This window comes from Ursus arctos, unplaced genomic scaffold (genome assembly GCF_023065955.2).
Source record: "Ursus arctos isolate Adak ecotype North America unplaced genomic scaffold, UrsArc2.0 scaffold_3, whole genome shotgun sequence".
NCBI classification, from domain to species: Eukaryota; Metazoa; Chordata; class Mammalia; order Carnivora; family Ursidae; genus Ursus; species Ursus arctos.
Window position 1 is genome coordinate 54,466,860 of NW_026622985.1, and position 22,904 is coordinate 54,489,763.

Sequence of the window (22,904 nt, forward strand, 5' to 3'; positions counted from 1 at the left end):
GGAGTTTGCAGGGGGATCTGGAAGGGGTGAAGGCAGCGGCTTAGCTGTGTGGAACAGGGAAGCGTGTGTAGGGAACATGACCAGGCCTGACATGGGTGCACCCCTCGGTCTAAGGTTTATCCGATATAGGAATCCCTTCCAGAACCCATCTCTTGGGCTGCTCCTCCTTCCAGCCTCTGCCCCTTTGCACATGCCAGTCCCTCTGCTTCGAATGTGTTTCCTCTTTGCATTCCCGGCTAAATCGCACCATCCTTTGGGCCTCAGCTCCAGTGCCGCTTTCTCAATAAAGCCTCCCCAGCCCCACCACCCCGTTTTGTCCTTCCATTCTTGTGACAGCTGTCCTTTCCCTTCCTGTCCCTTCCACATTATAGTTCCGAAGTCATCTTAGGAGCTCCGGGTGTACGCGGTGCTCCACTGTGCGCCCGTTCCTAGCCCAGCACAGAGCACGTACTAGGAGCGCCATACTTGCTGAGTGCTGCAGGAATGAATGAACTCCCACGCCCTCCACAGTTGCACCACCAGCCTAGCTCTCCTCTCTGATCCCTGCAGACCCTTTCTGTATTAGTTTGCTGTGGCTGCCCAAAGAAGTTACCACAAACTTGGTGACTTAAAACAAGAGAAATGTATTCTTTTATAGTTCTGGAGGTCAGATGTCTGAAATCAAGGTGTTGGCAGGACCGTGCTCCCTCCGGAGGCTCTAGAGGAACATTCTTCCTTGCCTCCGGTGACTCCAGGTGTCCTTGGCTTGTGTCCGCAGCTTAGCAATTTCTGCCTCCGTCTTCACATGGCTTTCTCCTCTGTGTGTGGATTTTCTCCTCTTCTGTCTCTCATAAGGACATTTGTCATTGCATTCGGAGCCCACACCCGTAATTCAGGATGATCAAATCTGAGATTCTGTTTTTTAAAAAGGCTTTATTCATTTGAGAGAGAGAGAAAGAGCACAAGCAGGGGGAGAGGCAGGCAGAGGGAGGAGCAGACTTCCCACTGAGCAGGGAGCCCGACATGGGGCTCGATCCCAGGACCTGGAGATCATGACCTGAGCCAAAGGCAGACGCTTAATCATCCGAGCCACCCAGGTGCCCCTCAAATCTAAGATTCTTATTTATGTCTGCAAAGACCCTTTTTCCAAATAGGTTCCGGAGGTTAGGACGCAGACATATCTTTTTGGCAGCAGCAGTTTCAACCCAGTCCACCCTCCACCGTCCCTTTCCCTCAGCAGAACTGGCCTGCCTGCCATCACTGGACTACCCATCATGCTTTTCTCCATCCTTTGCGTATGCTGTTGCCACCTGTGTTCCCTTGGAAATCCCTCTTCCTTCCACAAACACTGACATTCCTGCATTCTCCGTGGGTCCTCCTCTGCCCTGCAGGTGACAGGAACTGTCTTCCCCTTGGAGACCCGCCAGCCTCTCCCTGCAGTGCACTCTCTTCCGTAGGAGAGAGTCCACGCTCTTCCTTTCCTCTGCCTGCTCTGGGGCATCTTAGCAGCGGCGGCATGCGGGTCTGGAGGCTGAAGCTAGAGTTCTTGCTTCCGCATATTCCCTACACTGCCAAGGACGTTAGTAGAGACTCAGGAAATATTTGTGGATGGTAAAAAGTGTCCAGAAAAATGGAGTCAGACTTATATTCTCAAAATAAAGACAAACAGTGACCGAGCCGTCATAGCCAGCTTTCCGTTGTAAGAAAACACATGCATGGATATAGTCAGGGGATTCTCATTTTCTTTGACAGGGACCGGGTATCAACTCCAGTGAGCTTATGGAATAAATGGGTGATTAAAACACAGCAGACAACCCCAGGGACATTCAGGGCCTGGAATCAACCTTCAGCTTGGTTGTACTGACTGGAATCAAGGTGCTGACCTTCATCCCTCTCAGGGCCACATCATTTCTTGTCTGAACTCTGCAGCGGTTCAAGTATCACAGGAATGACCTATTTCTTGAAGCTCTGGTTGCTGATAAAGCCATCAGAGCTGCTCTTAGTGGTGGATCTCTCTGGGCATCTCCATTCTCTCCATCTAACTGCCAACCAGCACCCCCGCTGGCCCCTCATGGCCACTGTGCTTCCCCTTCCTCCAGCCTCTGACTCACCAAGGCTCCAGCTCTAGCCACATACTGCCTGGCCTTCCTGTCTGAGTGCCTGTCACCATCCAACTGTCTTGGATTTGCCATGTCTCAAACTCCCGATCCCCAGTGCAGACCAGTATTCACCTAGGTCTGATCAGCAGTGGACCGGAGGGAGAGGGAGCAGAGGTTCATCTTTCAGAGACTACGGGTAGCCAGAGAGATTTTCTCTCGGAGGATTTGGGTGGGAGGCCATGAGAGACATATCTGCTCCAGTATGGAACTTCCAAATGACTGAGTGTTGGTATCTTATTTTTCAGATTGATTGTGTCCTGCGCTGAAGATGTTTCCAGAACAACAGAAAGAGGTATGTCGTCACAAATCCGAAAATAAATAATCCATGCGTTTTGACTCACTGCAGGTTAGTTCTTCAGTCACTAACCATCAGCCTGTGGTGGAGAGTCAAGATACTTCAGGGCATCCTAGAGGAGGGCCCCCCCCCCTCCCCCCATTCCCCAGCATTGGTGTGTCCTCGGCCCTCATTCCGGGGTTCCAGTGACTGAGCTAGCTCTTAGCTCACTCCCACTCGCTGCTTATAAAAGTATCTTGTTCCATGACTCAGATTTCTCCCAGGCTCTGACTCCCACCCTTTGCTTTGAACAGTCTCCCTCTGGCTTTCTTGGTTTTCTCCTCCATTGCCTCATACATGAATCTCCCGACCTCTGGTAACAACCCAGGGGAACTGTCTGCTGTTGGTTTCAGTTTTACCTTGCTTATTGCCTCTTAGCTCTCTTGGCTTGGTTTCATACAGCTCAGAGAACACTGTTCCTGCCTGAGTCCAGCCTGACTGATCTCCCAAGCCTCCAATCCCAGCTTCCAGAGCTTCCTCTAACTGGGAGGAGGGTAGGACAACCACCACACTAACCCTTTGCTGAGTGGCCCTCTCTTGAAAGATTTTTTTTTTTGAGAGGGAGAGAGAGAGAGGCAGGGGGAGGGGGCAGAGGGAGAGAGAGAATCTTAAGCAGGTTAAGCAGGCTCCATGCCCAGCGAGGAGCCTGACATGGGGCTTGATCTCACCACCCTGAGATCACAACCTGAGCGAAAATCAAGAGTCTGACACTTAACTGACTGAGCCACCCCGGTGCCCCTTAAAAGTACCCATTTGTCCTACCCTGTCTACTACTGTTCCATGCACATTGTCACTAGGTGAGCCTAATGGAACTGAATAGTGGTAGAGGAACTTTTTAGGGAGCATACACACACACACACACACACACACGGCCACATGGTCCTTCGTTTGCCTTGCCCAAGTTTAAAGCACTATACAGCCCAAACAATCCGTTCCAGAGAATCCTTCCAGAAGCTTCTTTACTAGATCTCACATCCTTTCTTTCTGCCCTGTCTTTGGGTTCAGATTCTCCTCATTAATCTAACTCATTTCCACCGTTTAATTCTAGGTTGGGATCTCCCATTTTCTTTTTTTAATTTTCTTTTTATTATTTTTTGGGGGCTCCCCCTTTTTCAAAGACAGTGTTTTGGTTTGTTTTTTAACTTTTTGGGTATAACAGATATACAGTAAAATGCACCAAATGCTCAGCAGATGATCTCTTATGTGTACACCTGTGTAACCACACTGGACTGAGGTTTAGCTGTTTGCAGCACCCCAGAACGTACCGTGTGTCCCTTTCCAGTCAGCGCCCCTATTTTCCCTACAGAGGTAACCCCAGACAATACCAAGACTTTTCTCCTTTCTCGTATTAAATAATATGGTGATCAGGCCGTTTCTTTCAGGAAATACCTTCTCTGTGAAATTGACCAAACTGCAAGTCCCCACGTGACTTCTCTCGTTTCTAACACTAATTATAATTTCGGGGGTTCCCCGAACCATCCTCAGTTTTGACACTTCACAAGAAAGACTCGCAGAGACAGCGGTTACACTCACAGTTACGGTTTATTACAGGGAAAGGACACAAGTTAGAACCAGCCAGAGGGATGCAGAGGATAGAGTCCAAACGTGGAGCCCCAGCTCATCCTCTTACGGAGTTGCTGGGGTTACGCTGCGCCGTCGATGTGGGATGATTGGCACAGGGGAGCCTAGCAGGGCCTTCGGTGTCCAGTTTTTACTGGGGCTGAGTCACACATTGCCTGTGTGGCGGACTTTCAGTATCCCGTCCTCCTGGGGTCAGGCTAATATCGTTAGTCTCCAGTTCCTCCAAAGGTCGCAGCTGGTACAGTGTGGTCCTAAACCCCCATCGTATTTGCACTGTTGGACTGTCTAGTGGCCAAAGCCCAGGCTAGCAAAGGTACTCTTGTCAGGCAGGGCATTCAGGGGCCTAGAGATTACCTTCCAGGAGCCGAGGGCAGAGGCCAGACCTCCTTCTGGGTGAGGAGAATTCTTCACTGCACACCTGCATGGGCCTGACCGCTGAGCAGGCAGTGCCAGGGGGGCGGGGGTAAGGCATATTTTAAAAGTCGTTCTCTTCGGGGGGAAAAATCTGCCAATCAAAGCGGCACACACTTTTTTTTTTCCCAATTAGAAGAAGGTTTATTTTATGGGGGCGCCTGGGTGGCACAGCGGTTAAAGCGTCTGCCTTCGGCTCAGGGCGTGATCCCGGTGTTCCGGGATCGAACCCCACATCGGGCTCCTCCTCTATGAGCCTGCTTCTTCCTCTCCCACTCCCCCTGCTTGTGTTCCCTCTCTCGCTGGCTGTCTCTATCTCTGTCAAATACATAAATAAAAAATCTTTAAAAAAAAAAAAAAAAAAAAGAAGAAGGTTTATTTTAAATTTTTTTTATTTTTTAATTTTCTAGATTTTTTGCTTAGGTGGTTTAATCACTTGATTTTTTTATTACAAACTCACTTCAATTAATAAAAACTACACAAATTTTAACCACCTACAGAAAGTATTTTACTGACCTTGCAAAAGTCCTTTAAAGATTTTATTTATTTATTTATTTGAGGGGGGGAGCACAAGTGGGGAGAGGGGCAGAGGGAATGGAGAGAATCTTATGCAGGCTGTGCTCAGTGTGGATTCTGATCCAAGGCTCCATCTCACGACTTCGAGATCATGACCTGAGCCGAAATCAAGATTCGGATGCTTAACTGACGGGAGCCACCCAAGTGCCCCCAAAAGTCTTTTATTATAAATAATTATGTAATAATATCATAACATTAAGCAATTTTAAACTAGAAAGTCCTTCAACTGAAAAGGAAAAAAAATACAGTAAGCAGAAAGAGATGAAATGTTTGGAAATTTTGCCTCTATCAGCAAGAACTAAGCCTAGTCAGGCTAGGTTCTGGATGTATTGTAATACAGTGCTTTTCATCACATATCAGCCCATTGTGCACCCGTGGCCAGGATGATCTCCTGGCTTCTAGCAGATTGCTCTTAGAACAAAGTCCAGACTCCCAAGTGTGGTTTCTGAGGCCCTGTGTGATCGGACCCTGCTTCTTTCCACAGACTCGTCTTCTGCCTCTCCCTGTACCCCTGATGCACTGCTCACTTCCTGGTCTGGAGCTTATTTTGCAGACCTGAATGCTCTGTGCACCCCGGGCCCCTGGGCTTTCACAGATGTTTCTCCCACTGCTTGCAATAATCTTCCTTCCCCCAGACTTCACTCCACGTTGACTGGCTAACTCCTCCTTATCCTCAGGCCTCCGCTTAGAAGCCAAGAGGAGGCTTTCCTAAAGCCTCAATTATAAAAGGTATTTTTATCTCACCACCTACCCTGTAGTCAATGCAGTTAGAAGTGGAGGAGGTTTTGGTTGAGCCTGGTTGTCATTTAGTGGAAATAACTCAGGCCCCACCTGACTGCATATGTAAGGGGAGATGCAATATCGCTGATTGTTCTAGCATCTAGACCGAGGAGGCACTGTGTGTAAAGCACTTTCTACTCGGTGCCCATAGCAGACTTTACTAATTAATCTTGACACTGGCACACGAATTGAGACCTGTTTACCATCCTTGTTTAAAACTCAGACAGCCCAGGAGTGACATGTTGGTTCCGCCTAACTGGTAGCTCCAGCCTAGAAGTTTGGTAAGTTTTTTTTTTTTTTTTAATAGATGAGGGGGGTGGGTAACCAAACGGAGTCTCTCTTGTTAAAATAGCTTTATTACTGTAATAAATCTAGAGAGAGGAGAACAGGGAGCAAGAGAGTCTCCCTTGTTAGTTAAACACGTTCCATTTGCACATTGGTTTGGATTCCCAGGAGAGCAGTATCCAAGCTGATGGATCTTCCCCATAAAAAGGCCTTGGCATTGGGCCATTGTAAAATTAAAATGAATTCAGATTCATTCATGCATGCAACTTTAATTTACAATTAAAATATTATGGTTACATATTTTAATAAGAATAATTAGATGGACCCAACTGAATCAACTCTTCTGTTTAATGAGACAGAACCCAGAATCCTAATGAAAAGGCAGGTGGCTGTGTCAGGAAACACGTTTCAGGCTGGCTTTCGTGGAGTCAGGCATTTTCATCCTCTTTATATTCCAATGTCTGGAGTAAGCAGCTTGGTTTTTCTGCATTACTAAAGACCCTCGCTTCCTGCCATGTTGAGCTCCTCTTCCGTGATGTGTGAATAAACAGTTCGCTCCTGCTGGACGGTGTTGCGTGAGGTCCCGCGTTCTGGTCCCTCCAAGGCCCTGGGTTGGCCCTTGCCCAGGGCTCCCATGGTGTAAATGGGATGGCCCTGCCTATGTGATATGACTGGAAGGGTGGGCTGACACCCCCTGTGTGGGGGGGGTGTTGGGGGTGGGATGTATATCTCCCCTGCTGTCCCGGATCACGACGGCCGAATTCTGCCTTGAGAAATTTATACGTTTAGGATGAGGGTTTTTCTTCAAAGTGTGCGTACCTCACACGGGACAGCAGCCACCAGTAACTGGCACCTTAGTGGCAGTAAATGCCTCAGCTCTGTGGCAGCGGACATCCTGACTGGAGCAGACCCAGGTGGGCCCAGGGGAATTCCAGGCACCACGAGGACCCGGACACCGAGGGAGGAGACAGGGCCCCGCGGGGACGGTCATGAGGGAAACCTAACATTTGCATGTTCGGGATAGGCTTGCGCTGCCTGATGGTAACCTTTTGGGCTCTCTCTAGGAAAGCGTGGCTTTGTTATGGGGAAACTGATTGGAAACTGACTGGGCTGGAACCAATGAATATCATTAAAGAATATCCCATAAGCAAGCCTTTCCCCGGGTCCTGTGATGCTGGGGACTTTGAAGGGAAGTGACAGGACAGCACTCTCCTACTCCCCACAATGAATTGTTCTGTTATGCCTTCCTCCTTCCTTCCTCGCCTGTGTGATGTGATATTGTAATAGGGGAAACTAGACGTAGGGTATATGGAGATTTTTCTGTATATCTCAAACTGCTCTAAAATGAACACTTTTAAAACAAACTACACTGAATTATATATGCTCACGTGTAGAGGTTTCTACAAGATGGTGCAGTAAATCAAGCAAGGTATAAAACAGTATGTTATGCTCCCATTTGTGTTAAAAAGTATATATAATATATATAACAATATATGTATTCTATAATATATTAATATATATAATATGTAACATATGCAACATAATATATAATTATGTATATATAATATAAAAATGTTATATAATAAATATATAAAAATATATAAAAGTCCTAACTTAGGTGGGCAAAGAACTGGGAGTCCAGTAAGTAGGGGGTTCCATTTTCATGGTGTACTCATCTGTTCTTGAAATTTTATATATCTCTTTCTTTAATTACATACATGTATTATTTTTATAATAATGAAAAACCATATTTTTTAAGGTCGATAAGTATTAGGCTGTCATTAACGTTAGTGGCATCAATAAATGTTGAACAAATAGTTAACATTTCAGATCTTTGTTTCTGACTTGCTTTCACTTTCGAGTGCCACATTTGTTCCCTTTTATAAAGCAGTCTGCTTGGGATGACACCCCTGCCCTTCTTCCCTCCCTTCTTTCCTTTTACTTTCTCTGTTTTTAACTTTTCATTTATGAAATTTTAAACATACACAAAGCAGAGAGAATAATATAATGAACCCTTATGTACCTAAGGATTCAACAATTAACACATTATTAATTCATGAGCAAACTACCCCCCCACCACTATCCATTTCCTCCTGCTATCAGACAGTGAATTATTTTGAAACAAATTCTAGACATTGTCTATTTTTATCTGTACATATTTCAGTATGCATGTCTAACAAAGAACCCTTCTTAGGAATAAACCATGTTATCACACCTTAAATAATTAGCATTAATTCTTTCATATCATCAAACATTCAGTCAGTGTTCAAGTGTTTCTGATTCTGTTGGTGGGGGGAATGTATATATTTTGTTGTTCTGATCCAAATAGAGACCATACATTGCATTTGGTTAATATATTGCTTCAAGTCTTTTATTCTGCTTTTTTCCCCTTTTGCAATTTATGTGTTGAAAAACTGCATCTTTTGTTACAGAGATTTTCACAAACTGGATTTTGCCGATTGTGTCCTTGTGGTGTAGTTCGATACAGGTTCGCAGCTACTCCTTATTGAGAAAGATGAGTTTTTCCATTGCACTTTTGCTAATGTGTTATGAGATACAAAGGTAACTCCTTAATTTTGGACACTCATAAAGAAGCTTGCAACATCATGAACTGTTGTAAGTCATATAAAAGGCAGGTCTGAGTGAATCTCATCCACAGTTATTCCTCCTGAAGTAATAAGAGCTTTCTCAAAAATCATCATTCAGAACTGCCAGAGCATGGCATTTAAATACCCTCCAAGCTACAAAGTGGCACATAACATCCCTTGTAGTATGTCTTTTAGGTGATTTGTCATAACTCTCATGAGAAAATAGGAAGCTTACTTGATATATTCCTTCTGCCTTTCAAGCTTGTTATTTGTAAGAATGTAGTGTATAAAATGTGCTAAATTTTAGTTTTAAGATTGTTACGTGGGAGCCCTGAACAGAACCCTGGTGATAAGCCATTGGTTAAATTCTCCAGTTTAGAACAGTGCCTAGCACCAAGTCAGTGCTCTTCAATGGAATGAATGAATGAATGAATGAATGAGTCCTTAGTTTAAACACATAAGCATGTAAAACACACTTTGGAATAGGGGAAAAAGAAATGTCCTGAGAAAGTGAACACAAGATGAAACAAGTCTTCATTTTTGTGATAGAAATTTCTCATCAAGGGTCTGAACAATTACTACTCATTAACACCTAGAGGTTCTGACTTACTAGCCCTTGTCCCTCCTACACGTCTTTCTGTAATCAGAGTAAATATTCTTACGACGAGCACATAGGTGGGTTTACTGTACCGTAGAGCTGGGCTACAGGGAAAGTTAAAGAAAAACACACACCTGTCACAACGGCTAACACACACTACAGCAGTACCACCGGCAGCAACTGCGGTGGGCGCCGTGATATCACGTGGTGGCGGCTAATGACGTGGCGCCACTTTTCACGTGCTTGCTTGCCATCTGTGTGTCCTCCTTGGTGAAACGGCTCTTCGGGTGTTTTGCCTGTTTTCTAATTGAATTCGTTTTTTTCTTTAAATACTGAGTTTTGAGGGGTGCCTGGGTGGCTCAGTTGGTTAAGCGTCTGCCTTCTGCTCAGGTCATGATCCCAGGGTTCTGGGATCGAGCCCTGCATGGGGCTCCCTGCTCAGGGGGCATCTGCTCCTCCTTCTCCCTCAGCCCCTCCCCCTACTTGTGTCTTTTCTCTCTCTGTCTCTCCCTCTTTCAAATAAATAAGTAAAATCTTTTAAAAAAAAGTTGAGTTTTGAGAGTTCTTTATAGGTTCTAGGTACAAGTCCTCTGAGGGATGTGTGATTTGTAAATATTTCCTTCCGGTCTGTCATTTGTCTTTTCAACTTCTTTGCAGAGTCTTTTGCAGGGGAAACTTTTAGTTTTGGTGAGGTCCTATATATCATCATTTCCTTACGTGGATTATCCTTTTGGAATCAAGTCTTAGAACTCTTTGTCTAGGCCTAGGTCCCAAATATTTTTTCCCAGTAGTTTTATGTTTACATTTAAATCCATGATCCATTTTGAGTTAATTTTTGTAGAGGGTGCAAGGGTCAGGTGGAAGGTCATCTTGGGCCCTGTAGATGTCAAATTGCTGCAGAACCGCTTGTTGAAAGGCTGTCTGTCCTTCGTTGAATTGTTTTTTACATGTTAGTCAATAATCAGTTGGGCATATCTGTATAGGTCTATTTCCTTTTTTTTGTTTTAAGATTTTATTTATTTATTTGACAGAGAGAGAGAGATTGAGCGCACAAGCAGGTGGCACAGCAAGCAGAGGGAGAGGGAGAAGCAGGCTCCTCAAGGAGCAGAGAGCCCGATGCGGGGCTTGATCCCAGGACCCCAGGATCATGACCTGAGCCAAAGGCAGATGCTTAACCGACTGAGCCACCCAGGCGCCGCCCCAGTGTATGGGTCTATTTCTGGGTTTCCTGTTCTGTTCCATTGATCTGTGTACCTCTTCCTGTACCATATGGTCTTGATTACTGTAGCTATATAGTGAGCTTGACATCAGGAAGAGGGATTCTTTTCACTTATTTCTTTTTCAGAATTGTTCTGGCTATTTTAGGGTCTGTCCCTTTCCATGTAAATTTTAGAAGAAGCTCATCTGTGTCTTCGAAACATCTAACTGGGTTATATATAGGAATTGCATTAAATCTATAGATCAGTTTGGGGAGAATTTATCTCTTTACCGTATTGAATCTTTCAATTCATAAACACAGTATAGACATATACTTACCTGGACACAGACGAAGAGGTATATACTTCTTCGATTTCTTTCAGCTGCATCTTGTAATTTTCAGCATACAGCATCTACACATTGTTTGTTTTTGAAACATCTTTGTAACCAATTGGTTGGTTAATTTCTTAAACATTTCATGAGGACTTACTATGTGCTAACACTGTACTTGGGGCTAGAAATATAAAGATGGAATAGAAAGCCTTTGAGAAGTGCATGTTTTTTGAAATGATATTTTAGCTAATAGCAAAGATGATAATTTTTTCCCCTCCAAAATAATATAATTACAGTGAGAGTGGAAATAATCTGAGATTTATCGTTGCTAAAAGAACCACTAGATAGGGGCGCCTGGGTGGCTCAGTCATTAAGCGTCTGCCTTCGGCACAGGGCATGGTCCCAGAGTCCTGGGATAGGGCCCCACATCAGGCTCCTCCGCTGGGAGCCTGCTTCTTCCTCTCCCACTCCCCCGGCTTGTGTTCCCTCTCTCGCTGGCTGTCTCTCTCTCCGTCAAATAAATAAATAAAATCTTAAAAAAAAAAAAAAAAAAAGAACCGCTAGATAGAGTATGTTTGAGAGTGCAGGCTTTGGAGTAAGGTTTGAATTTGAAACTTAGCTCAGCCTATTAGCCATTTGGCTTTGGGCCAGTTGCTCAAGCTTTAGAAGCCTCACTTTCCTTACCCGAATAATGGGATGATAATATTATTGACCCTTTAGGATTGTTGTAAAGATTAAAGAGAGAAACATGTGTAAAACACTTGTCACAGTGCCCTATTCAATACAGTTATTTTTATTGTTAATTTCATCTCCTATCCTGGCTAAGGAAAAGAAAGAAGACAAGGTAGATGGATAAACGGACGAAGGTTGAACCTGGAGTGGTGGGGGTGGGGGGCAGGGTGCATTGAAGTCAAAGAGCGATTATTGTAAGAGAACACAGGAATTAGATTTTTCAAAGAGTCTAGCAGTCTCTTTTTCTTCAGAAGCCTTTTCCCACATGGAGAACAGTAGGGATCAGTTAGTTTAAATTTTTAATTCTACTCTGCCTGGCTTCTTCCTTCATACTAGATATAGTCATTAGACCCAAGAAGTCATTAAAGTGTTTAATAAGGTTATTAAATTGACTAACTGCTGCTACTGAAGCAATTTTCATAGGAAATCCATATGATTCTAGGTATGGAACTCGGAGCTGTCCTCTGTGGCTGACAGGCTGTCAACATTCCTTTGAAGGATGGTGGGCAGCATCGTGAGGGATGTGTCTAATTAAGAGATTATAGGTGAACCTTGGCTTCCTGGGTGTGCTATTCATAGCTGGAAGCGTGGTGAAACGTCACTAATTCCTACTAATTGCGGAGTGGGGGAGGGGAGGCCCATCTGAATTATAGAATATTTTAAAATAAATGTACTTTGATTACTTTCGAGTACATATTTTAACTCCAACTAGGCAAACAAATTGTTGTCTGGTACAGGTCTTAGGGGACCCAAGTTACTGAAGCTATCAGAATGATTTTCAATTATTTCTATGTAAATAGGTGCTTCTGGAGTTCTTCAGGGTGCTCGAACACGGTTTGTTCTCATAGATCTTCAACATTGCTCATGCAGCCATATGCTGTTAATTGGCACACCCTTAGAGGAAGGGGGTTGTTAAATTAAGATAAACTTTAGACCAGCTGCTAAGTAACTTATCGTTAATTCACGGAGCCCAAGAACCCAAGTGGATGAGGATTTCATTTCAATTGATGTTTGATCCCTTTTTTTTCCTGAAGGCAGGTCATTCATTCCTGCAGGCATTCATTTATTCATTAAGTGATATTAATGGAAGGCACTGGCTGGGCCAGGCACTCCCGTCCTGCGCTCCCCTGAAGGAGCTCTGCATCGGGTAGAGGAGGCCGGCGGGCATTAGCCTCCCCCCCCCCCCACCGTGGGCTGTGGTGGAGGGACCGTGCCGAGGGGGTGCCCGGAGGCAGGAGGGGCTTGGAGGAGGATCCGGTTAATCAGACTGGGTGAATCAGAGGATTGCCAGAGACTGAGTTGCATTTTTCAGAAATGAATTGGAGTTCGCAGAAAATGAAGGCAAGAGGAAGATGACGAAGAAGAAAGCACAAGGTGGGGGGAGGGGAGGGACAGCAGTCCAGGCAGAGGGAACAGTATGTTCAAAGGCACGGAGGTGTGAACTGGCATGTCGTGTAGCGGGACCTTTGTTTAACCCTTGGAGATGAGTAGAGTGAAAATCATGAAGGACTGTGTTGTGCTAGTGAAGTAGTCTGAACTTGATCTTGAAGGTTATGGGGCAGGTTTTGAAGGACTTTCAACAGGAAAATGACATCACCAGGTGTGTGCTTTGGGGTCATTCTTGTCTTGGTGTGGGGGATGAATTGGGTACAGGCCCAGAGATCAATCAGCAGCCCATGCATTAACATTGGACAAGTGGTCCTTGAACCAAAGCAGTTGCAGGGGAAATAGAGTCGTGGGGAGGGGGGTTCAAAGGAGGGTGAATCTTGAGACCTTGGTCGGCATGGATTTGGGAGGTGAGTCAGAGAGAGAAGTCTGGGGTAACTGGGTTTCTGGTGGGTGTGCTGGAAATGAGATGGGGAGCAGGATGGTGTGGCAAGGGTGTGGACTCTGCTCGTGGGACCTCAAGGCAAGAGGCTGGAGATGCCTGGACTGGGACAGAGATGGAATCCTCAGCTCATGCTGGTGCTCGAAGCCATATGTTCAGATGAGATCATCCTGGAAGGGCAACAGGGTGTGAAGAACAGCAGCCGGGACTGGCACTCGGGGCCACGGCAGTGCTTAAGAGCGGCAGTGCTTAAGGAAGAGCTCACCATCCACAAAGAATAGTGATATTTAACACTCCTACCCAGTTCAAGACTTTCAAGATTGAAAAAATATTTGGAGCCTTAGCACCATAGTTAACTTTGAGTGCGCATTTAAAATGCATTGCTGTTCTTAGAAGACTGGTTTTTCCCCAGCATAGTTCTAGAAGATGTAGTCAACATTCCCTTTGCTATATAAAGATTAGACTTTTTTTTTTAAAGATTTTATTTATTTATTCGACAGAGATAGAGACAGCGAGAGAGGGAACACAAGCAGAGGGAGTGGGAGAGGAAGAAGCAGGCTCATAGCGGAGGAGCCTGATGTGGGGCTCGATCCCATAACGCCGGGATCACGCCCTGAGCCGAAGGCAGACGCCCAACTGCTGTGCCACCCAGGCGCCCCTATATAAAGATTAGACTTAATGAGTAATAATAATAGTAGAGTCCGAGAATTCCAACCCAGTGAGATGAAGAAAAGACTTTTTAACTGTAATTTGTCGTTATGCTGTCCATTCCTTCTGCAAATATTATGAGGGGCTTGCTCTGAGCAAGTGTTATAAAATCTTTAGGTCAGTCTGTGTTTTGCTGAGAAATTACAGTTTTAGAGTGTTTACTGCTGGGTTTAATTAAGAGTTTGTGCTTAAAAAATATATACAGTTGGTTTAGATTAATTGCTTATTGCCAATGTCTTGTGGGAAGGTCTCAATGCTTTGGGTTTATAAGCATTTTCCTTTCTATGTAATAATACCTTACATTCACGTAGCACTGAAACATTTTTTTTTTTTTTTTTTTTTTTTTAGGGAGAGCACAAACAGTGGGTGGGGGTAGGGGGAGGGGCAGAGGGAGAGAGAGAATCTTAAGCAAGTTGAGCAGGCTCCATGCGCAGCGAGGAGCCTGACACGGGGCTCGATCTCACCACCCTGAGATCATGACCTGAGTGGAAACCAAGAATCTGACGCTTAACGACTGAGCCACCTAGGCGCCCCTACCTTCACGGAGCACTTAATGAAAAGCTTCCCAGCATTTCACCAGTGTTTTTTAATTTGATATTCCTAACAAACAGCTGAGATAGGTTGGAACAGGCGTTATTCCCATTTTCCAGATGTGGAAACAGAGGCTCAGTGCATAAGTTCATAATTTAGAAAGTGGGTAAACCAGCATTTATCCCTAGTCTTGTGACCATAAGTCAGTGCTGTTTCCCTGAAGGGGGACATGTTACTCAAAGCTTCCATCTTCATAGTTGGGCAGCAGCAAGCAAATGAGGGGGGAGCCCTGATTTTTTTCAGAACTTTTGTCATTGCTACCATCATCAATTAATAGTATGTCGAGTGGTCGGGGGTTTGTGACACTGGAGTAACTGTAGGGTTTAGTTCAGAATCTTTTTTTTTTTTTAATCACAAGTTTGTAGCACATTGACGAGTGGGTTTCCTTTTCTTTTCACTTCTGTCTAATCTTGTGTAAAGGCCCACAATTTCGGTAACAGGGACATGTCTTCTGCTGTTGACATAGAACATTCAGCCGTCGGAAATACTTAATTTCCCTCTTGGTATATTCAAGAACTCCTATCTCTGCAGTGGAAAAATGGAGCTGCCGGCACCCTGTGAGGGCGCATGGCTCCCGTGTGACCCGATGACTAGGTGCCTCTGGCTGGCGGGGCGGGAAGGGGTGGCGCAGGATAACCTTGGCCGCTGTTCTCAGCCTTCTGCCTTGCTCAGTGTGGGCTCCACCGACCTCTCCGTTAGGCATAGTGGTGACCAGGGCCCACGCTGCTTTTAGGGGCCCGTGAAAATGTCTTAATTTCTTTTAAAATTGGAAAAATAAAATGCGCTTTTAGATCAAAGTGGAGGTTTTATTATGTAACATTAATATATTCATCTTCCTGTCTGTGTAGTCATAAAGTATGATTTTTACTATTTTTCTGTGGCAGAAAGGGCCCATGAAGGCAAAAGTACCCAGGGCCCCGGAAAGTCAGAAGGCAGCCCTGCATGTATGTGTGAGTGGGGGATTTGGAAAGATAAGTGTGGTCTACTCTGAACTCTGGTCTTCTCTTCCTAACCTGTTTGACCTTCTGTTCATGGATTTGTTCATTCCTTCTAAGAACTCTGGGTGTGTGCAGAGTTATTCCGGGGGAAATGAGTTACACACACACACACACACACACACACACACGCTGACAGGAGACCGAGGTGAAATGTACACAGACTAAGGCATCGTGCCGGGTTTTGTTCCAGTTCCCATCTCTGGGCGGCTTTTCTTAGGCTCTGATGTGCTTTTGAGAAATGATGGCCAAAAATGTCTCGAGCAGCGTCACTCTGTTGTTACCTTGTTTTTATTATCCATCTTCTAAATGACTTTAAAAATACATAATGAAAAGATTTTAAGTAAGACTTTGAAGAAAGTTAACTCATAATCCCCGTACCCTGGGGGCGGGCAGTGGGGCAGAAGTCTCAAATCCAAGAACAAAGTGTATGTTGCCTTAGCACGTGACAGGATAGGTCACAAAAGGGAATGTGGACTGGTTTTTTTTTGCCTTTAAAAAAAAATCCTCTGTACTGAAAAATTCTCATTTTATGATCTGTGTAACAGAATGGAGGTGCTTTGTCCAGAAAACACCATAATCTCTCTTTTGCTTCTGCTCTAGAGCGTTCATAGCCTGCCTCGAAGATGTGCCAAAACAGGGCAGTAACAAATGCCTACAATTTCAGCTTTGGTGCCCTGTTTTTTAGACAAAAAGTTAAAATATTTAAAATTAAATTCAATTAGGGGTGCCTGGCTGGCTCAGTTGGTAGACCATGCGACTCTTAATCTTGGGGTTGTAAGTTCAAGCCCCATGTTGGGTATAGTGATTATTTAAAAATAAAATCTTTAAAAAAAAATTCAGGGTGCCTAGCTGGCTCGGTGAGTGGAGCATGCAGCTCTCGATCTTGGGGTATTGGGTTTGAGCCGCATGCTGGGTGTAGAGATTACTTAAAGTAAAATCTTTCGGGGCGCCTGGGTGGCTCAGTTGGTTAAGTGTCTGACTCTTGATTTTGGCTCAGGTCATGATATCAGGGTCGGGTGGGGGAGGATTGACCCCATGGGGAGTTGGGGGGCGGTTTCTGTGCTCAGCAGGGAGTCTGCTTCTCCCTCTCCCTCTTTTCCTCCCCACACCCCCGCTCATGTTCTCTTTCTCTCGCACTCACACTCTCTATCAAATAAATAAAATCTTTAAATAAAATAAAACGAAGTAATTCATTTAGCAAATTTATGATCACCAAGCGAATAAATTATACTTTAAAATTTATTATGCCAAACGTGATAATTGTTTGTTGTACATGCTTTCATATTTTTAAACTAAGCTTATTCAGTAAAGAGCACTTTTTGGAAAGTATTGTGTTTCAAACTTTATCCTATATTTCCAATTCTTACTCTCTTTAAAAAGGAACAAGATGATCTGCCGTGAGTTTTTTTTTAACATTGCTAACTCTTACCTGTAACAGGAGGTTATTATAAGGATGAAATGATTTACTATATGGGAAAATATATTTTAAAAGTAGAAAAGTATTGGGTAAAAGGCTTTCATCTTTCTGTTAATAAGTTATTGCTTCTTCTTCTCATGAAGCTTGGCTACCTGTACAAAGTCATTTTCATCTCCCATTGCTTGCTTTTCACGTGACCTCTCCTCCTTTATATTTTGTTCTAGAGAGTGATTTGGTTTTCATGTAGAGAGATGAAGAAAGTAAGAAATGGCTGCTTTTAAGATTTGAGAAAAATCTGAACATATTTTTCATGATTAAAAATGAAAAAAAAATGAGTACACTTTCTTATCATCCTAAAACCTGTAAGACTCCCAAGAAGGGCATCCAGCTTGGTTTTGCATTATTTTAAAAATTCCATTTGGGGCAAAAGTGCTTTTGGACTTCCTGTGGTGCCTGATTCATTAGCTTTACTTCTTGTTTTCTAAAGCATTCACGACCACAGCTCATTTCAGTTTTGTTTTGGTACCATCACTTCCCTCTGCTCTTTCCAGCTCTGCTTGTGATTCTGAAACACATCTCTGTTTATGATGCCCTTACAGGAGTTTGTAAGCGTCTGGGTTCGAGATCCTCGGATTCAGAAAGAGGACTTCTGGCATTCTTATATTGACTATGAGATATGCATCCATGTAAGTATGCAGTCAGTAGTCTACAGAGATCATAGTAATTTTGAGGTGGGATACATCTGATGGGACACTCTGTTATACTTACAATTGAGATGTGTGAAGATTTTCCTAACTCAGCTGAATTCGAGTGATTAGAAGTAATGCCTGTATCTCAAGCGAAGTAGTCAGACGGCTCCTAAAGCTGGAAAATTACTCGTTTGAGTTCCTTATTGCACCTTTGCTAATAGTAATATTTTAATGTTTATTGCCTTCATGTATGAATGTGTGAATACATCTGAAATTCACGGTTAAAGAGTATTTATAGCTGATTGGTGGTATTTCTTCATCATCTGTTATAGCATATTTCTGGGTAATATATTGCCTGATAAACCCTCGGTTTTGAGAGGATGCAGAGCTCTCTGGAAAACTGATGTGCGGTGGTTTTATAAATAGGATAAGAAAGTGGGAAAGGAATGTGTGCAATTATTTTTGCCTTAGTCTAGATTCCGAGTAATTAACGTAAGTAAAGAACTAGAAATGATGCGCTTTATTTGGAAATAATACTTTATTATGATCTCTTGAGTAATGTTGTGTGGTGTGTGGCCTTCTGTGATCATCTTGAACAAGGGTCAGCAAACTTTTTCTGTAAAGAGCCAGGTAGTAAATATCTTCAGCTTTGTGGGCCATACATTCTCTCTGGAAACTACTCAGTTCCACTGTGGTAGGGCGAAAGCAGCCATATACAGTACATAAATGATTGTGTTCCAATAAAACTTTATTAGCAAAGACAAGCGGCAGGCTGGGTGTGGCCCACAGGTTATAGTTTATTGGCCCCTGATCATGAGGGTAGTCACTTTCCCTGTCTGATTTAGTCCAGAATTCTCTTGGGAGCATAGAAATAGACTCAGATTTTGTCTGTGACTATATAGCTCAAATGAAGTAAAATTTAGCCACCTTTAATTTTCCCATTACAAGTAGTAAAATTGGTATATTGGAACCCCAAGCATCAGCCATAAAACTTTTTTTTTCTCCTTTCTTCCCTTTTTTTTTTCTTTCCAAGTTCCCCCAACTTAAAAAATAAAGTAAAAACTCAGAACTGCTTTTTTTTTCTTTTAAGAACCGCTTTCTTGTTGATTGTGTTGAAGGCCATGGCCAGGGTATGTCTTGTATTTGATTTTGCTTTGGTTTTACTCATAAAGTCACACCAGATATTCATTCTGTGTGGGAAACTATAACATGAGTGTGTAAGACTAAGCATTTGAAAATGAAATGAAATTCTTTAGTTACCTTTTTAACTTCCTCTAAAAAACGTGTGGGTCCTTATCACACTTTATGGTAGACATGAAATTTAATTATTCTCAGGGAGCTAATGAAAGCATAGATTTTTCTCTGCTACATAAATAGCGTGAGATAAATTCAGAAATGTCTATCTTGAGCCAGAAATGATAGGTTCCACAAATATTATTTGATGGCGTTGTGGCATTTCTCTGAAATGCTAATAAATTGACAATGTATAAATCTTCTGGGCTTGGTAGATAGCAGAAATAAGCAAACAGATTTAGAGGAGCTTAATAAATTAGTGATCTCAGCATAGTCTGGTCCTAACTGTCCATACCTGTTTATGGTTAGGAATGGATGGGGGTGGAGGCTGGAGAGCTCTCGTCAGCCTCACTCAGATGCTAGGCCCATAGAGCGTTGCAGGTAGAGAAGCTGGTGGGTAACCCATATAAACTAACCTCGAGGGAAATGATACCAGGTGACTCTGAAATCTTAGCATTGTTTGGAATTTTAAACTAGTGGACAGTATATACTCTCCTGACCTTGTCCTGCAGATGAAGGACTTACAGATGGACCTTTGGGGTAGGTACCAGACAGGTCTCCAGTTGACAGCCATGTTATTGACATCCACGGTAATTGGGAACAGAGAAATGAAAGGGGGTTGAAAGGGACTCAGCGCGTACCTGAGGTGTCAGGAGTCCCTGCAGTGGCCTGGCCCTCCCTCGGGAGGGAGCACTGAGAAGGTGTCTGCCCAGGCCTTGCTAGGGCACCGTTCTGGTGGAGACGGCCCGCCTCCTTAGTCCCCGAGGGTTACATTAGAGCAAGGCCCTGGCGTGCTTTGACATCCACACACACAATGTAATTGTGCCACAAACCCCATCTGGTGGGTTTTGCTGCCGTGTTGTCAAAGGTGACGGGGTTTAAACTTATAGCTACTTTGCAGGCAAATGTCTTAACCTCTCTGCCTTTCTGAAGTTTTCTGAACCTCATCGCGCTCAGGAGTAGCAGGAACTGCGCCTTACGTTTCACGGGAACAGTTTAAGAACTCGGACACAAAGTCACTTCCATTTGCCAAGGAAAACAACTGCTGGGTGCTTATCAAGTGGTAGGGTAATAACAGTTTTGAAAGAATATAAATCTTGGGGCAAACAGTTTTCTCATTTGGCAATGCAAAGATTATGAAATAGAATTTTGAAATAAATAGAATAGAGATCTCCTTACAAAACCAGTAGACACGTTTTTGCCAGTCTCTTGTTTACACAAAGGAGAAAGGAGAAACACCCGTATTTACCGTCTTGGGTTTACCTGAAGGAGAAGCACTGCCGTTTGGCTTAGGATGGGGACCCCGTTGTAGGTGGCTTTTTTGAAATCTGCCTTAAAGTGGCTGGAAAGAAACCAACATCTATCTAATAATAATATTAATAGATAACATTTGCCAGGTACTTACGAAACACATATGTACTCCTTCATCCCCGCTTTACCATCCGGCAAACTGGTGTCTGAGTGACCTGCTCTGTGGCAGAGCCGGGACTGCCACGCGGGTTCCCCACGCAGATGCTTGTCCCTCTGCTCCACACACCTCACTCTGCCTCGCACATCCGGTAGAGAAGGAGAATGCTGTTCTCTTGTTAAAAGTGATTTCAGGACACCCCAGTGACCCTCTGCACCTGGAGGTCGAAGGACAAAGAGCTCCCCAGCATCTAGACAGACAGCCCAGCCCCCACATCCCCCTGGGCTGTGTGGGCCCCCCCATGGGGGCCGGTACGGATGTTGTGGTGGACACAACCTCTCCTCCACACGGTCAGCCCCCAGCCCCCACCTCGGATATCCTGATCACAGCCTGGGACAACCGGGATTACACAGGGGAGAATCCCATCCGCATGGGCATGCCTTGATCCTGACGGTTCTCGGGGAGCTGCTGCTTCCAGCTCGGCACAGGCAGAGAAGATCCCCCCACAAGATGCAGACAGGAGATAAACTTGAGAGAGAGAAGACCCACCATTCACCAAGTTAGAACATTGGAACTAAAACTGATGATACCAATAGGTTCTGGAAGAAAATCTGGGTGTAAGTTAGGGAAACAGTCTACGGAGAATGTTCAGGGTATAAACATGGTTTGGGTGCAGAAAAAGGTCTAGGTTGGTGCTGTAGCAGCTCTTTTGCAATTACACTGTGGTAATTTCACCCCCCCCCAAAAGTGATTATGGGATGCCTGGTGATTTATGTGTGATCCGTACTGACGGCCATACCAAGGATGTGATGGCTTCTTGTGGTGTCATGTCAAGGGCTGTAAGAAGGGGTCTCTAATTCCCAAAGGCTTCTGCAGCTACAGGGATGGGTGGATGGTGTTAAAATGGAAGTGATGACCCTGAATTTTTATTCGTCATTTAGACTTCAGGATTTAATTTTTATGATTCATCTTTGAAAGCAGCTCTAATAGGTGTGCAGGAGGCCCCCTCAGGGCCCAGGGAGCGGCGGGGTCATGCCTTGCCGCAGGGACGACACTGCTCATCGATGTCGTCCCAGCTGTCTTCACGGGTGTCCTGTTGGTGGGTTTTGTGCAAGATGGAAGTCTAGCATAAATGCAGATGTCTTTTTGGTTTTTAAAAATCCTCTTAGAAATGAATATGGGTGCACACAGTGAGTTAGAGATGTAAGAAAAAAATATTTTTCCCCTCAAATGTTTCTTTTTCTTTAAACAGACCAATAGCATGTGTTTTACCATGAAAACGTCCTGTGTGCGAAGAAGATACAGAGAATTTGTGTGGCTGAGGCAGAGACTTCAAAGTAATGCATTGCTGGTGTAAGTGATTTAAATAAGTGATATTGAGGAGACTTTATTATTACAGTCAACATTTTAAAATTTGTTATGCATTAAGATACATAATATGAGGGATTTTATAGGCTTTCTTCTGGATTGCAATATATAGCTTTAGTTAGTTTTGTGGCTACTGCATCTGAATTCAAAATCTACCACTTGAATTTCCCCACCTTGATGAGTATTGACCACGGAAGGCCTCAAAAATGTTTAAAAATGGGTTTTCTTTAAGTTAATTAATTTTCTCCTACCCTTATATAACTATAATATATGTGCCACGTAATTCATATACAACTATGTGATAGTTCTCACGATCGTTCTCACACATAATTTGCTTTCGCTTTGAGGGATTTCTTTCACTAAACCACCTTGATTTGCTGATTAAAGAAAATTTTTTTTTCTTTCTCCTAAGACAACTGCCGGAACTTCCGTCTAAAAACCTGTTTTTCAACATGAATAATCGCCAGCATGTGGATCAGCGTCGTCAGGGTTTGGAAGATTTCCTCAGAAAGTAAGTGCACAGAAACTCTTGTGGCCAGACAGTTATGAGCAAAGTGCTTTGCAAGAGTCAAGTGTCCTGTCATTGTGTGGGGGAGACGATCGCTGTTCTGAAATGCTAATGAGATACTCTACAGCCAGGCTCCGTAGTTCATTTCCTATATTAGAGCGCCATCTTGTGGCTCACATCATATGGTGCACATCCGGGACCACATCTTCTGGAAGGAAAACAATGAGCTAATTGAGTCAGATAATAAATCTCTGCACCGTCCCTGAAGCTTTTAAAGCGGAGCCAAATTACTTGGGAGTTTAGCTGACAAAAGTAATACTTGCCAGGAGGTAAACGTGCTATATTACAAAAGTACTTCTTAAAAACTGTCTTTATTTACAACATTTAGGATTGATAGGCCAAGCGGCTCCACGATGGGCTGCTAGTGAATACTTTTCTGGGCTCTTCTAAAGAAAGGGTTTCACTGTACTCTTTGGAGGGAATGTGTATGAGGGAGTGTTTATTGGTGTTTCAGTAGTCTGGCTTATTAACTCTGGATTGCTT

At 43.9% G+C, this 22,904-nt stretch overlaps 1 protein-coding gene across 2 annotated transcripts in view; it reads left to right on the top strand.

Moving 5' to 3' along the window:
- Positions 1–22,904, top strand: part of SNX10 (sorting nexin 10) — a 69,623-nt gene that overhangs the window by 38,048 nt on the left and 8,671 nt on the right. Inside the window, exons 2-5 of one of the 2 annotated variants that reach the window (XM_026508087.4) lie at positions 2,384–2,430; positions 17,695–17,781; positions 21,738–21,838; positions 22,266–22,364. In XM_026508087.4, coding sequence (XP_026363872.1) covers positions 2,407–2,430; positions 17,695–17,781; positions 21,738–21,838; positions 22,266–22,364 — 311 coding nt within the window. In that variant the 5' untranslated portion in view covers positions 2,384–2,406. Of the gene's footprint in view, positions 1–2,383; positions 2,431–6,039; positions 6,102–17,694; positions 17,782–21,737; positions 21,839–22,265; positions 22,365–22,904 lie in introns of those variants that run through there. The other variant, XM_026508127.4, reaches the window with a different exon arrangement.